This window comes from Pongo abelii, chromosome 9, assembly GCF_028885655.2.
Source record: "Pongo abelii isolate AG06213 chromosome 9, NHGRI_mPonAbe1-v2.0_pri, whole genome shotgun sequence".
Taxonomy (NCBI): domain Eukaryota; kingdom Metazoa; phylum Chordata; class Mammalia; order Primates; family Hominidae; genus Pongo; species Pongo abelii.
This window is the reverse complement of record NC_071994.2, coordinates 71,837,340-71,853,074: the sequence shown is the minus strand read 5'-3', so window position 1 is coordinate 71,853,074 and position 15,735 is coordinate 71,837,340. Positions and strand designations below refer to the sequence as shown.

The window sequence follows — 15,735 nt, the reverse complement described above, 5'->3', positions numbered from 1 at the left end:
CCCTGTCCCACGGGCAAGAGAGCTCTGCTCTCTCCAGGTCCCACTGCTAACTAAGGCTAAAGTCACCTACAGGAGTGTGACAAGCTTTGGGGGAATGGGCATCCATGGCCATACTCCATCGCAGCCTTTCCCATACCAAACCATTTGGGCCTTGCACAGACTGGAGTTCTGTCTCTGTCAACTCTCTGGGCAGTTCTCCTTGCCAATTAAAATGCCCATGGGGATTGTGGGTTCTCCTGCAGGTAGGATCCTGAAGGTCTGTAGCAAGAGTGGGTCACTACATGCCTGTTTCTCATCCCTTCCCTACCAGCACTCAGGGCCAGAAAGGAGTCCTGGTGCTCAGCAACCCCATACAGGCTTTCCAGCTTCTGCCGGTTTCAGCATCCTCCTGTATCCACTCTGGATGCCTTCTTTCCGAAGATCTGTTCAGTGTGTTGGTCTCTTGATGATCTGGTCTCTTCATGGGAGAAGCTCCTCCTGGCTGTGGCTGGTTAACCATCACGGCTCTCTCCCCAATCAAAGAAAATTTGTACTTCTATTTTTTAGGCTCGTTAGGCCTTCCCCTAACACAAGAAAATCAAATACTGAACATAGGTTTAATGTGTATGGAAAAAATATCTGAGTAATAAAGTAATGTTTTTGTCTTGCCCTGTCATGGTTATGCTTCTCATCCTCCAGGGCCAGTGCTGGGTAGGTTGGTGAGAAGAGAGAGAGGAGAAACTCAGAATTATAGTAGGATGAAATTCTTGTTCTCTGTGTTTCATGGGTAACACCAACAGAAGGGTTAGAAAACTAGAATCTAATGCAGAATGAAAAAAAATACAAATCCATGTTGCTCGGAGTTTTATGGAGTTAATTTCTGTGTGAACTCAGGGAAGAGGGGAAAGGCGAAAGGAGAACTTGGTAGAAGAGGGTATGTCCCTAGGATGGCTGACCATCAGCCTCATTTTCTGATTACCACAAAGAGGTCCTGACCTACCTCAATTAAGCCACCTTCAGACCTGATCGGCTCTACTATGGCAAGAACTTCTTTGCTCTTGCAGTTATAGTTCAGTTGGATGAGAAGTTCTCTTCACCCAGATAGTGTTTTAAAAAACAATAAATGGCAGCAGAGGCACAGAGTTTATCCTCTGAGTTGAGTAATGTGCAGCAAGAGCACTTCCTCATCAGGAGGATATCCAATATTCCATTATCAACTGGACACATTTTCTACCTGGGCTGATGCACTACTTTGGACTCAGGACCCTCTGTTGTTTAATTTCATTCTCAGATAAGAAGTAATCTACTTGTAGGTGCTTGTACATTTGAACACAGGCAACCAGATGCCCTCCAGACAACTGAGGAGAGCATTTGCTTGTAAATGCTTTCAGGATTCCTAGAAACAGCATACAGCGTATGAAGTCATCAGTTACTTTGTGAATTCTCATCTTCCTAACCTCAAAAAACTATCAAGAATCTGTTCCAAAAAATTACCCTCTGCAGCAAACAGGACTATTAAGCAAATAGTAACTTGACACGTATGTCAGAAATCAAGATTTGGTCTCATTGTTTTGTCGTATTAGGGGTAGGTGGGTGTGGTTTCATTCATATGTATAAAGGATTTTTTCTTTGTTTCCATTATGCATGGAAGACTTGTCCACCAAAAATATGTATGAAAATAAATAAATTATCCATTGAATAGGTATTTAATTAGTTCATTTGATTTGTACATGTACAATTCAGGCGTCAGTTGACAATAAATATTTGCACAAATAAATAGTTGCACAAGCCTCCAGTACTCCTCAAGTGTAAAGTATAATTGCCAGCCAAAACTTTCTACAAATTTCTGGAGGCATGTGTAACTTACCCAAAGCATTGGTGTGTGATAGGCTTTATTAAAGGTATAGATGACATACTGATCTCAACTAATAGAAATGCAAACAGCAGTACTGGCTATCAGACCACCTTGATATATCATTTACTGCCAGCCATGTTAATCAAGATACTCTCCCTAAAGTGTTTCTCAGCCTTCATTCTTCCTAGCGGAGGTATTTAGTCACTATCTTTTACTCAATCCCAGTTTTAAAACACTGAAGATATTTTGGGGAGTGGATATAATTCTGGTGGTTATGTATTTTTCCTCCCAGCTTTGTTTAGGTTTTTGTTTGTTTGCTTATAAGGAATATAACAGCTCATTCATTTATTTTTTCACAAAACAATATTTATTGAAACTTACTATTTGCCAATGCCAGTGTTGCATTTGAGGATTCAGTGATCATGGGATTTAGTAATTAGGTTTTATGGGAGAAACCTATCTAAAGAGATACAGGAGGGATATGTCAACATATCCTGAGATTTGTTTGCTTACTAAATATTCCTTTTAAAATGCTTTTAAATTCCTTCTCACAAAGCCTCACCATGATTTGAATGGCTGCACTGTGAAGGCAGTGTGTTACTGGTGGACATGTTAATGTTCATGTGAACTGCATGAGGACAGAACAACAGCTTAGAACCAACCACAGTGCTATGTATTTAAGGCAAATACCCCAGAACTGCAAGCTGGGGAAATTGCTTTTTTACGATGAAAAACAGACAATAAGCAACTATGACTGATAGTCAGTTTTTAATTAGTCTTAATAGCTAAACCTAATGTCTCTGACTGGGACAAATTATTCAGTGAATTTTAAACAGAATAGAACTTAATCATTTGCCAAGTGGGTTTTTCTATATTTGAAAAAGCAAATATATTGTGAACACAAAATGCATTGGGTGATTTTAACACAAAAATCTGAGAATTAGAAAGTTAAGGTTGACAATTTGTCATTTACTTAGATGACAATACACTGCAAAATATTTATATTATCAGTTTGAACAAATATATTTTATTTCATAAAGATGAGGCTTTTTTCATAAGTCTGTTAATTAGGGAATTAGGCAATCCTCATTAGATAATAGTAAAACTATATATATATAGTTACATATATATGTGATACATACATACATATATGTGATACATACATACATATATATGTGATATAGTTACATATATGTGATGATATAAATGATAGGAATACTTTTTAGTGTTGCAGAAGTACTCACTCTTCCCATTCATATGCCTTATTTTGAGAATTCCCAATTTTACAGTGGAAATGAAAGGATGCATTTTTTAAAAGCCTCAAAAATATTGAAGTCAGTAATGTGGTTTCTAATATTTACATGCAGACACTGAAATGTTAGGATTAATAAAAAAAGACTTGAAACGAAAAGGAGGGAGATTCCTATCATCAGCATGGCCCTAAGTGCCATGGATTCATCTTTGTCATCGATGTCTTTTATTTTTGCTTGTAACTGTGTATAGAATTAGCACATATCTCTATTTTGTCTCTCTATGTAAATAAGTATAGCTTTCTGGGATGACTTGTGGGATCCTCTGGAGGGAGAGGCAGTAGCAGAGTAGCTTTTATAGCTTTGCAACTCTAGGGGGCCCTCTGTTGCTGTTCAAATGGCTCAAAGTAGCACTTTCTTTGAGGCCACTTCTGTGTGTTAGAGTGAAGTCTGGTCCAGGAAGACATTCTGCTTCCTTCTGTTCCAGCCCTAGAACTCCACAGGTTTTGGGAAGCTGTATTTAGCTGTTGCATCACTTTCTTGCATCTGCTTTCTCTAAGCCCTTTCCTCTACCATCAGAGCCTTCTTTCTCTCTTAAGCAAGTGGATCTTTATTTGCTTAATGTACTTTCCTTTGGGCTGAGGCTATATCCTTTTGGAAGAGCTCATTTGCTGGACATTTTTGAGATTTTCAAATGCTGAGGACCACCACAGCACTTCTTTATCCTCTTATGTTTATGAGCACTTAGAGCCTGCAAGTATTGTTCCCAGTTTCACCAGTCAATCTCAAAACCATATGCCCAGATTTTTGTTTAGTATACAGTCCTCTCCAATTGGGGGCAAGATTTTTCTGTCCTGTGATTTTGCCGAAGGTGTCATCTGTAATTTTTAATTTTGTTTTGCTTTTCTCTCCTGGTTGTTTAATGAGACATTCAGTGGGTGTTCGGGAGAAATTCAAGTCTATACTGCAACTATGTTCAGTAAATGATCATGTTATTTGATCCCTATGGCTTTATTTTAGAAAAGTTATTTCATGATCCTATGAGGAAAAAAAATTAGCTATTGCTTTTTAAAAAGTAATTTTTTTCTTACATGTCTTCATTCCCTAATCATCCATTGGAGTTGAGTTATGCCATGGCCTGTCCACTGCCTGTTTACTCTCCAGTGAAAGTCCACATATCATTCTTTTTAAATCTGCTAAGTGTGCACCTGCCTGTGTGGCCTGGGTTGTGTTTTCTTGGCATGGTTTTTCAGAGGATTTCTTTGTGGCTTCAATTCTCTGTGAATTTGCTGACAGCCTTCAGCTATCCCTCCTCTGCTCAGGCATGTGCTTAAGCTTGTTGTCTGCGTTGCTCACTGCAGGACACGAGCCCATATTTCAGCCAACTATGTGGCCAAGCAACCACTGCCACTGAAGTGGACTTGCCACCCTATCAATCAACAACCTCTGTTAGGCTTCGATTTGGAGTGCTCATTAGCTGCCTCTAGTCATTCAATCCTCTCTGTAGTCATGCCCAAAGGATGACAGCATGTGACCTTTCTATACAACATTTTTCTTTGTACTAAACTTCTGAATTCCATGTGTTGTATGGTTTCTATTTTTGTTCCATTTTATAGAACTCTGGAGTATTCTTATTTATTTCAAAAGTGTAAACTTGGTCACAGCTATTATGTATCTTTAGTTTCTGAGTTTAAAGGTATTCTAAATGATTATTTATTTAAGTATTCTGGGTTGATATGATCTCAGGTAACATAATCTACATTATAACACAGAACTAATGTATGCATTAGTTTTTGTCTGTTTCTGAGAATTACTTGAAAGCATAGATGTTACTAGTACATTGGGACAAAAAGGATTTAATTCAAGACACTCTTTCTTGTTGGGTCTGAAAGAAGTCACTTGTGGCAACCTGTGACAGTTAATTACAACATAGGGCAGCCTGATGTTTTGAGTTACAAGTTGTAGCCTGGCTAACCCATATAACTTCTGGCAGGTACACAATTATAGGTGTATGTCTGGAGGGAGATTGAAAGGCTCCAAAGGTCTAACCTGGTACACTGAAACATCAGCAACAACAAAGAACCTCTAAGGCTTTCCAGGACAGTTTTCCTTGATCAGAACTTAGCTCCCAATAACATCTTGTGTAGTCTCCTGCGAATCTCCTTAGTCTTGATGGAATAGATAATTGGGTTGAGCATTGGAGGTACAAGGAGATAGACCAGAGACATGAACTTGTGCACATATTCAGGAGCATGCTTCCCAAATCGATGAACCATGGACACACTAACCATAGGCACATAGAAGATCAGCACTGCACAGATGTGTGACACACATGTGTTGAGTGTCTTAAGCCTCTCATCCCTGGAGGTGATGGCCAGCACAGAATGTAGAATGAGCACATAGGAGAGGAGGATGAGCAGTGAATCTACACCAAAGGCAGAGATGACAATGAACAGGCCATACATGCTGTTGATGGTAGTGTCTCCACAGGGCAGGCGAATCAGGTCTGCATGCAGGCAGTAGGAATGGGTCAGTACCACACTGGCCTTACAGAAAGGCAGTCTCTTCAGGAGGAAGGGAAGTGGGAATACCATGCAGAAGCTGCGGATGACAATGGATATGCCAATGTGGGCCACACGGACATCAGTGAGCACTGTGGCATAGCGCAGCGGGTTACAGATGGCCACATACCGGTCAAAGCTCATGGCCAGCAGGATGCCAGACTCTGTCCAGGAGGAAAAGTGGATGAAGAACATCTGGGCCAGGCAGGCATCAAAAGTCATCTCCGGGGCATGAAAACACACAGCAGCTAGCACAGTGGGCAATGTAGAAAAGGACACACCCAGGTCATTAACAGACAAAAGAGACACGAAGTAGTACATTGGCTGGTGCAAGCTCTGCTCTTCCTTTATGATAAAGAGAATGAGGATGTTGCCCAGGAAGGAAATAGCATAGAGCAGCAGAAGAAGGGCAGCCAGCCAGTGCTCCAGGCCCTTCATCTCAGGGAAGCCTGTTAGAGTGAAGCTGATAGTACTTGAGATGTTAGTCCCAAAGTCCCCCATCAGGGTTTCTGAGTGACTTTTAGGGAAACGCAATCCGGGTGAATTGAGGTGAGATGGTGGGAGAAGTGAAGACTAGGAGTGGTTGATATCTAAAACTAGGAGAGACAATGATGCTTAGATTCCAGTGCCAAAGATTTGGAAAGTTCAAAAAAACCAGGTTACATTTCAGACCTTCTATAGCCTGGCAGCACCCTTAGATCTGTCATGAGCTCCAGGTTCTTCCCCATAGAAATCTTTGACTAATTTTTAGATTTTATCCTTTATTTTTCTTGTGTCTATATATTTTTTTACATTGGTTCACATCTTTCTCTAATGGTGAAAAATGATTTCCCCTTTCTCTCTACTGGGTCACAGCCATCAGTTTCTTCCATAAATGAGGTGCACCATGTCCTCCATGAGGTCTTTCCTTAATATTCCCACCCACTGATTGATTCTGTCTTGTGCAAATGATGACATCTTTTGTGTATATTCTAAGCTGCCTCTGCTCTCTTGCCTACACTCAAGCATTATTTCAGTTCTCTGCCTTTTCCTTGTGGCTTGAACCCCTCACTTATTCACCAAGGGTCCAGAATGTCACATTCCTCCACACCTTACTTCTCTTGGTTTTGCCTTTCTATATTTTAACATGGATTTTGTTTTAATCTCTGTTTAGACCACAGATTCTCAAATTGTGCTGTATGCTAGATTATTTTAAGAAGCATTAAAATATTCCTTTCCTCAGAAGAAACCTATACCAATTAAATTTGACACTGTGCAGGTAGAACTCAGAAATCAGCATGTGTTTAAACTCATAGGCAATTCCAATGTGCAGTCAAGTGTGAGTATCAGGAATTTAGGTCACTCCTATCAGCATTCAAATATGTCCCACCCATTATCGCTTCTTCCCCCCGAGGATCAATTTTGGGAGTTACTATCGTAGGAAACAAACAATCACAAACTTCAGCAAACCTCTTAATTGCCCCCTCATTTCTTCCTAGTAATCACCTATTTTCCCCTCACTTTCACAACTAATACCATTGAAATTATTTTCTACCCATAATGTCCTCCTTGTCTCTGCTCTGTGCCTCAATTATCCCAAATATATGTCTGCTTCCCAGGCTTCTCTTCTCAGTATGTATTCATGCAGCCAATTTCCAACTGGACTTCCAAATATAAGAGTTCATTGTCATCTTAAACATAACATGTGCAAAATTGAACTTTATGTCAATTATCATGTTTTATCCTCTTCAACGTTATCATCTCATCACCAATCACCATCTATTCAAGTGGTCATGCCAGAAAACCCTGGAAGTCATTCTTGATATTTTTCACCCTCTCCTATTCACAAGTCTATTAATCCATCGTAAACGCTGGTTTCCTCTCTCCATCTCACTTCCAACTGTCACTCATCCCTCAACATCTTCAACCAAAATGTCTGCAGAACCTTCCTGAGGATCACCCAGCTTAGTATCATGCCGCTGTCTAATTCATTCGACAAAAAGCAACCAAATTAATTGTTTTTAATATAAAGTGATGTTACTCTTTTACTAGAAACCTATCAATGGCTTCACTTACCTTAAGAAATAAGAACTTAAATAAAAATTCAAGTCCTTACCATGGCTCATAGAAGCTTCAAGACCACATAAGAATTTGTCGTCTTCCAATAATTCTGATCATTCATTTCATTTCTTCTCATAATTTTGGATGCTGTACATGCTCACACATATTCTTCTTTGTGACTTTTCTTATCACACCTTAAATTTTAGTGCATTTATTATGTACTTGTTTAGTTATTTGATTAGTATCTTTGTTTCCCCAAAAATTTATAACTTCCCTGTAACTGTCTGTGTTTCTTCTCATTTTATTCTCAATGCTTAGGCAAGTGACAGGGCATATAGAGCCCTAGACTAGGACTCAGAGATTACCAGTTCTAGTTTTAATGGTTAAAATATTGATCAAATAAATAAACTATTTTATTAACAGGAAGAAGGTATTAAAATAAGAGCTACATGTTTTCAGTTTAAAATTATTCAGGTAAGTAAAAATAGCTCCCCTAGCATCTAAAAACTGAGTGTTTACTTCACCTTTGCTACATACAAGCTGTGAATTTAGTTAGCTTCTTCACGTCCTATTTTCGCATCTCTAGAATAGAAAGAGTAATGCAAAGTAAACATTGAAGGTGCTTATTCGGATCCCTGGCACAAGATGTACTGAATAAATGCCAACTAGGAAAGTTGTGATAAAGAGGGACATTGAGGGGCTGAAAGTTCCTGGTCCCATCTCCAAACTGTCTTCCCACATTCCGTTTCCCAATCAAAGGTTCCCTTCTTTTGTTTCACCATTTTATCCACCATCTATGAGAATATTGGCATATGAGTTCATCACACTGAGGCATTCACACCAAACAAAGGCTTCAGAAGATGCCCCTCTGAGCTAGAGCTGTGCATGCTCAGAACCACACAGTGAAGCTCCAAGCATGAAGCCGGCATAGTGGCATTTCAGGCACCAACAACTAGATGGGGGATGTGCATGTGGGGAAAGAAATGGAGTGTAGGAAAATAAAAATTAACTTAAATCACAGAATGCCTCTCCTTCAAATCCCTGTACCCTAATCACTTAAGGATTTTGAAGCTGTGAAGGAGGTTCCTGAGGGCCTCTGTGGGGGAAGAGATGAGGTCCCCACTTACCTCCTCAGGGTAGCTCTGATGGGTGGGAGGAGAGAGGCTGGTGAAGTGTCCACTGAAGGGAGAAATACCAAGTACTGCACACACTGCACAAACCCCCACTGCCAGCCTCAACCCACTCCCTGCTCTGAGCTCTATAAAGCTGCGTCTTCAGAGTCTCCTGGGTCTGATAAGTCCAAGGGCTCCAAGAGGTAGCTGGGCAGCAGGGAATGTAAAAAATCTTGAGTGAAGGACTCCTCTGTGCTCTGCCATTTCTCCCACTTAGAAGTTTCAAAGAAATTGAGAATGAAGAGTGGCTTGTCCTGGAGTGATCAACATATTCAGCTCTTCATTTTGTAGGAGAGCTGAGGCCCAGGAAGAATCCATTCAGTAAGCCAACAACAGAGCTGAACTGAATCTCAGACCACTGATTCTCACTGATTCTCAGATTAGGGTTCTTTCCAGTAAGCATACCACAACTTAAATGGATTTCAAGAAGTCAAATGGCCTAACAGATAGCAGCCTAATTATTTAGAGTCATCAAATAAGGTGACCATCTTTGTTTGCCCCAACTTGTACTGGTTTTAACACTGAAAGTCCTGCATTAGGAGAAATTCCTCAGTTTTGGCAAACTGGTATAACTTGCCACCCTACCCCCAGACCTGGATCAAAACCAGCTACTTCCTTGTCTAAACAAATGTCATTAAGAAAATTAGTTGATATAGTCATGTTTCAAATTTCTCATTTGTAAAATGATATGTAAATTCCTATAGATCTGGGCATATTTGAAACAGTATCACATTGTAAACACTTATTAAACAAGATCTATCATAAGGACTTGATAATTTTTCATCTGCCAGAAAAAAAACTTGAATAAGGGGTACAAATGCCAGTGCAAAAGCCTGTTGGCTTTGGGGGTCCTGAGGATTCTCAGGGGAGGCTGACTTCAAAGACACTAATGTAAGGGTTTTAAATTTTGTAAAAAATTTTGTGGTCATCTTGTATCACATTTAAATTTTCGTAATGAAGAAATGGAGACTTTTAGGGGTAAGAAGCTTTGCTATTATGCACAGTTAAATTATTTACAGAGTTAGAACTTGTACAGAGTTCGAACAGAGTTAGAGAATTATAATCATCCTGATGTAGACCCCAATTATCCACATTTATCATGGCTGAGGAAATAAAGTGAGAGTAACTAATATTTACTAAGTATCTGTGATTCTGCTAGGTTTTTTGATACAGTTAGCTCATTTAGTTATCAGTGAAAACCTTATGAATAGATTTTATTATACCTAAAAGCACTATTGAATTAAAGGAAAAATAAACATACACATTTAGAGCATCAGAAGAGTATTCAAATTGTTTATACAAATTTATGTATGTGTGTGTAATATTTGACATCTTAAATGTCAGACTTCCTCATGAAAAGCTAGAACTTCACTGAAAATTTTACAACTGTTTTAAATTATAGGACCAAAAAATTAATTGTTTTAAATTACAAAATGAGTGTGTGTGTGTGTGTGTGTGTGTGTGTGTGTAAATGTGTACATGAGAGCGGGGAGAAAGTGTGCACGGGAAAGTGCCTGTAGTTACTGGGAAATGAGAACAATAAGTCTGTCTTCTTAGAATTAATCAGTAATTCCACCACAAGACATCAGAAGAGGGACATAAAAGGACACCCTTACAAGAAATAATGATTCCCAAACATTGGAGATTTGACTGATTTAAGCTGATTACAAACATAAGCCATGGAAAATAATTACTATTTATTATCCGCCAACCACACACCATAAGCTTACTACACTCTTCATATGTATTATTTAATATTCAAAGAATCTATGAGTTAGTATTTTTATTCACCTTTTGTAGATGAAATATATGAGATTCAAAGAGATTATGCAACTTGCCATATCATAAAACTATTGGGTGAGACAAGATTTCAGTCCAATCCAGGATCAAAGGTCGTAATTATAAATAGATGCCCTCCCCCACATAGGGGGGAGGGCACATAAAATCACACGTAAAATCACCACTTGCAAGAGGAGATAAAAGTGAAGAACAAAAAGAGACTTGAAGGACAACATTAATCAAGCAGGTTTATAGAGAAGACCCAACTAGCCCACTTATTACCATGGATTAATAAACTAACAAATTGGCTTTTTGGAGATTGATAGTTACCAATCCAAATATAAGACATGAAATTTTTGACTTTTGTAGTTAAGCATTTTGTCTCTTGTTTACCCAGAAATATAATTACGACATGTTTCTCCTCAGATAATTTACTATTCAAGTTGACAAGATAATTTGTGCCTATGCAATAATTCTATTTCTCATTGGAAATTAATAACATCACACATACATTTCAATGTGTTGGTTAGTGTAAACTCATCTTTGAGAGAAAAAACCATGCTGAAGTAGGTGCTCAGGTATGACAGTGAACAGGATAAGCCTTTTCTCCAGTCTCACAGTGATCAGGACAACAGGCTAAACAAATAATTGCATGCATTAATTTGCTTTAGAGAATAAGTTTGGGGTGGTAGGAATAGGAACCACTTTAAAGGAGAAGACGTTAAAAAATGTGGAAGATTAGTTTAATTGAGACCTGAAAGATAAATCAGAAATGGCCAGAGGAAGAGAGGAGTGAGCTCAGTAAGTGTTTGAATTATGAACTCTGCTTGTAAAAATATTATATCCTTTCGGTTCCAATTCCCTGAATATTTGTCTATTTCATTGACTTCTTACCAGTCCCACCATCACTCCATAGATCTATATATCAACATTTCAATAGCATCTTAATGGATTTCCCCACATTATTCAGCCCTCTTCTAATTCATTTTCCACATTACATCAATATTAAGTCAAATTTCATCATGCTATTTTCATGATAAAATCCGAACTTTCATATTGCCTATAAAGCACTGTGGAATGTGACCTTTATTCATTTATTTGTTTGTTTGTTTGTTTATTTATTTGAGACAGAGTCTCACTCTGTCATCCAGGCTGGAGTGCAGTGGCACGATCTCGGCTGACTGCAAGCTCCTCCTCCCAGGTTCACGCCATCTCCTGCCTCAGCCTCCGGAGTAGCTGGGACTTCAGGCGCCTGCCACCACGCCCGGCTAATTTTTTGTATTTTTAGTAGAGACAGGGTTTCACAGTGTTAGCCAGGATGGTCTCAATCTCCTGACCTTGTGATCCGCCCACCTCGGCCTCCCAAAGTGCTGGGATTACAGGCGTGAACCACCACGCCCAGCCATGATCTTTATTTTCAACTTTATGTTAAATCATTGTTCTCTTGTTGTTTCTGTTCCAACCTAAATGGCCTCCTTTCAGTTCCTTGAAGATGCAAGGATCACTCCAACCTCAAGGCCTTAACAAATGCTGTTTCACATGTCCTGGAAGCTTTTCTCCATGCACTTTCCCTTCACTGGGCTAGTTATTTATCCTCCAACTCTTGGCTTAAATATTACTGCCTTATGGATCCCCCAACCCCTTAGCCTTGATGAGGATCTCCTAATAGATACTTACATAGCATTCTCCAGTGATCTTTTCTAACATCTTGCAGAGTTGTGATTGAATGATCTAATGTAAATGGAAAAGTATGCACTTAATGCCTTTCTTCTATATTATTATGTAAATTCCATGAAACATGACCATCTCCCTTATTCCTTCATATATTCAATGCACCCAGCATGATGTTTAGTAAACATTAGGCATACAAGTAATATTTTTGCCATAACCAACACCATCAGCATAACAGCATCAGCGATCTTTCTGTAAGCTTTTGCAAAATTGGATGAATCACATGGTAAGGTACATGTGACTTGCATACACCAATTCAACCTATGTTTCTCATTGTGTCTAGATTCATAGCAGCCTCACAGTACCATCTTGTAGCATGAGCCACACTGGAGTCTTGATTCTTTCTAGATGAAACCAAATTCCAATCCAAACCCTGTCTTCATTCCTCATATAAAATCTTCGTAAAGTGATTTACTCACCTTTCTACCTTAATTAATCCAAGTCCATGTACAGTAGAGAAATCTTTAGCTCTATAGGCTGTGTTAGAGAATGCTTTTCTGGGATACCACAGACAGAACATGACATCTTATCTCAGTGGATTATAACCATTTTCCCCCAGTAATAACATTCATGTATATGTATTGAGAGCTTTATGTGTTTGCTGGCTCCATAAACTCATTTAAATTTTACAATTACATTATGATACAGATTCATATTTTGCATATCAAAATGAAGACACTCTGAGATAAATAACTTATCTACAGTCACCAAACACCCAAGTGACTGCACTAGCATTTGAACCTAGGTACTCTTAACTAATATGCTGTATGGCCACAATAGGGCGCTCAGAGGGTAAGTGCCTTTGTGCCTCATGCTCCAAGGATTCTCTTAATGCTGAAGGTGTCTGACATGTTTAGGTACCCAACAAATAGTCACTGGATGAAAGAATGAGCCTCCTTTGTGATTCAACATTTCTTGGATCTCCAGCCTTAACTAAGATCCTCAGTATTAAATGTGTTTACGGTGAATAAGCCAATAAGAGGAAGGACAAGAAATTTAAGACTTTTCACAGTGATGTCACCAGCCCAAAATAATACAGCCTTGGATTCGGAAGTCAGATTATATAAGTTTCACCTCCTGTTCTTTGACTTACTAGTTGTGTTATCCTAGACAAGTTACTTAATCTGTTCTTTGCACCTCAGTGTCTTCAGCTGTAAAACAAGAATAATATTTTACCTATATCATTGGCTTGCTGATATGTTACAGAGTTAAATAAATAAATGAGTAAAATATCCTTTGATAAGACACCATCAAAGCACGTAAGACACCATCAAAAAACAGGAAGGTGTTTGTCAAAGGGTACAAAGTTTCAATTATACAAGAAGAATAAGTCCTAAAGATCTACTGTATAAAATAGTGCCTATAACAATTACTGTATATTTAAAAATGTGCCAAGACAGTAGATCTTATCATAAGTCTTCTCATCACCATAAGTAAATAAATATAGTGGGAGGGAACTTTTAGAGGTGATGCATATGTTTATGATATGAATTGTGGTGATGGTTTTATGGCTGTATACTTATCTTCAAACTCATCAACTTGTAGGCATTAAATATGCAGAATATTTTGTATGTCAATTACATCTTAATAAAGTAAAAAAAAAGAAATATTATTTGTATTAGTTAGCCACTGTTAAAATAAGCATCAGAGATTTTAAATGATGGGTCTAACTGACCCAGATAAATGAAGAGATCAGGTAACTTTAGTAGTACTGATATCAGCCCTTACATATATAAAGTATTCTGTTATTTCATTTCAGATAGTTACCTGATATTATCCTTTGACTACATAGAAAACATTCTGGTTAACACAGACTCCTGGTAAAGAGGGAGCTGGGGAGTGAAAGTATGATTGTTCCCAGCGCATACTGAATTCCCTGAATGCCGGGGGAGATGAGCCTCTCAGGGGCCCCATCGGGAGTGATGGTGGACACTTCGCAGCCCATAGTCACATCTGGAGAAAATGGCTCGGACAGGAAAGAGAAACATTTATCCCTTGAGGTGAGCACAGAGGTGCACTTAGAAAGCACCTCAGTGGGGAACCAGCGGGCACCAACACTCCGACTGCTCCCATTAAGGCTCACCTCCTTGAAGCTCTCAGATTACTCTTAGTTGCTGGCATTCACCTAAAAATCTGTCCTCTTTCTGTCTCCGTTTATTACAAACCTAATTTATTTGTTTTGTAGAAAAGTAGAAAATTCATTTTCCCAAATCTCACTAACCAGACACTAATAAAATTTCTGATAATCCTTCAAAATACTTGTTCTAGACAAAAGTACAAATATTTAGCAATGACATGATATGTTAGTGTTTTATCCAAAACAAAAGTCAGCATCTATAATGCTATTTGATAATATGTACTTTATTTGAAAATATTCTTTTTCATGGTTTATACAATCCTTTCAGCTATCTTGTGCTAGAAATCCGTCCTGGCAGCACATATTCTATTTTAATTAATACAGCTTCTTTGTTTTTATATTCACATTTTAACATTTGGGAGGTGTACTACATTTCTGTTCTCATTGTATGACTTTTTAAAAACTTTTGAGGGTAGACAGTCCCATTTGTATAAGAATTCCAAACTAACTTTAAAATTATTTTGTTGAGCAATGGGGAAAGGATTCCCTATTTAATAAATGGTGTTGGGAAAACTGGCTAGCCATATGCAGAAAGCTCTAATTGGATCCTTTCCTTACACCTTATACAAAAATTAACTCAAGATGGATTAAAGACTTAAACATAAGACCTGAAACCATAAAAACCCTAGAAGAAAACATAGGCAATATCATTCAGAACATAGGCATCGGCAAAGACTTCATGACTAAAACACAAAAAGCAATGGCAACAAAAGCCAAGATTGACAAATGGGATCTAATTAAACTAAAGAGCTTCTGCACAGCAAAAGAAACTATCATCAGAGTGAACAGGCAACTTACAGAATGGGAGAACATTTTTGTAATCTATCTATCTGACAAAGGGCTAATATCCAGAATCTACAAGGAACTTAAACAAATTTACAAGAAAAAAACAACCCCATCAAAAAGTGGGCAAAGGATATGAACAGACACTTCTCAAAAGAAGACATTTATGGGGCCAACAAACATAGGAAAAAAAGCTCATCATCACTGGTCATTAGAGAAATGCAGACTAAAACCACAATGAGATACCATCTCAGTCCAGTTAGAATGGTGATCATTAAAAAGTCAGGAAACAGACGCTGGAGAGGATGTGGAGAAATGGGAATGCTTTTACACTGTTAGTGGGAATGTAAATTACTTCAACCGTTGTGGAAGACAGTGTGGCGATTCCTCAAGGATCTAGAACCAGAAATACCATTTGACCCAGAGATCCCATTACTGGGGTATATAC

General features: G+C 38.5%; 1 protein-coding gene across 1 annotated transcript; it reads right to left on the bottom strand.

Annotated features, from left to right (window-relative positions):
- Positions 1-5,198: 5,198 nt before the first annotated feature.
- Positions 5,199-6,146, bottom strand: LOC100431421 (olfactory receptor 51I2-like). Its single transcript, XM_009246717.2, has one exon. The coding sequence runs from the start codon at positions 6,144-6,146 to the stop codon at positions 5,199-5,201; it is 948 nt and encodes a 315-aa protein (XP_009244992.2).
- Between the last annotated feature and the right edge of the window lie 9,589 nt (positions 6,147-15,735).

Bases quoted from the DNA above. Each gene is read 5' to 3' on its own strand.
- LOC100431421 (XM_009246717.2), bottom strand. From the start codon at position 6,146: ATGGGGGACTTTGGGACTAACATCTCAAGTACTATCAGCTTCACTCTA.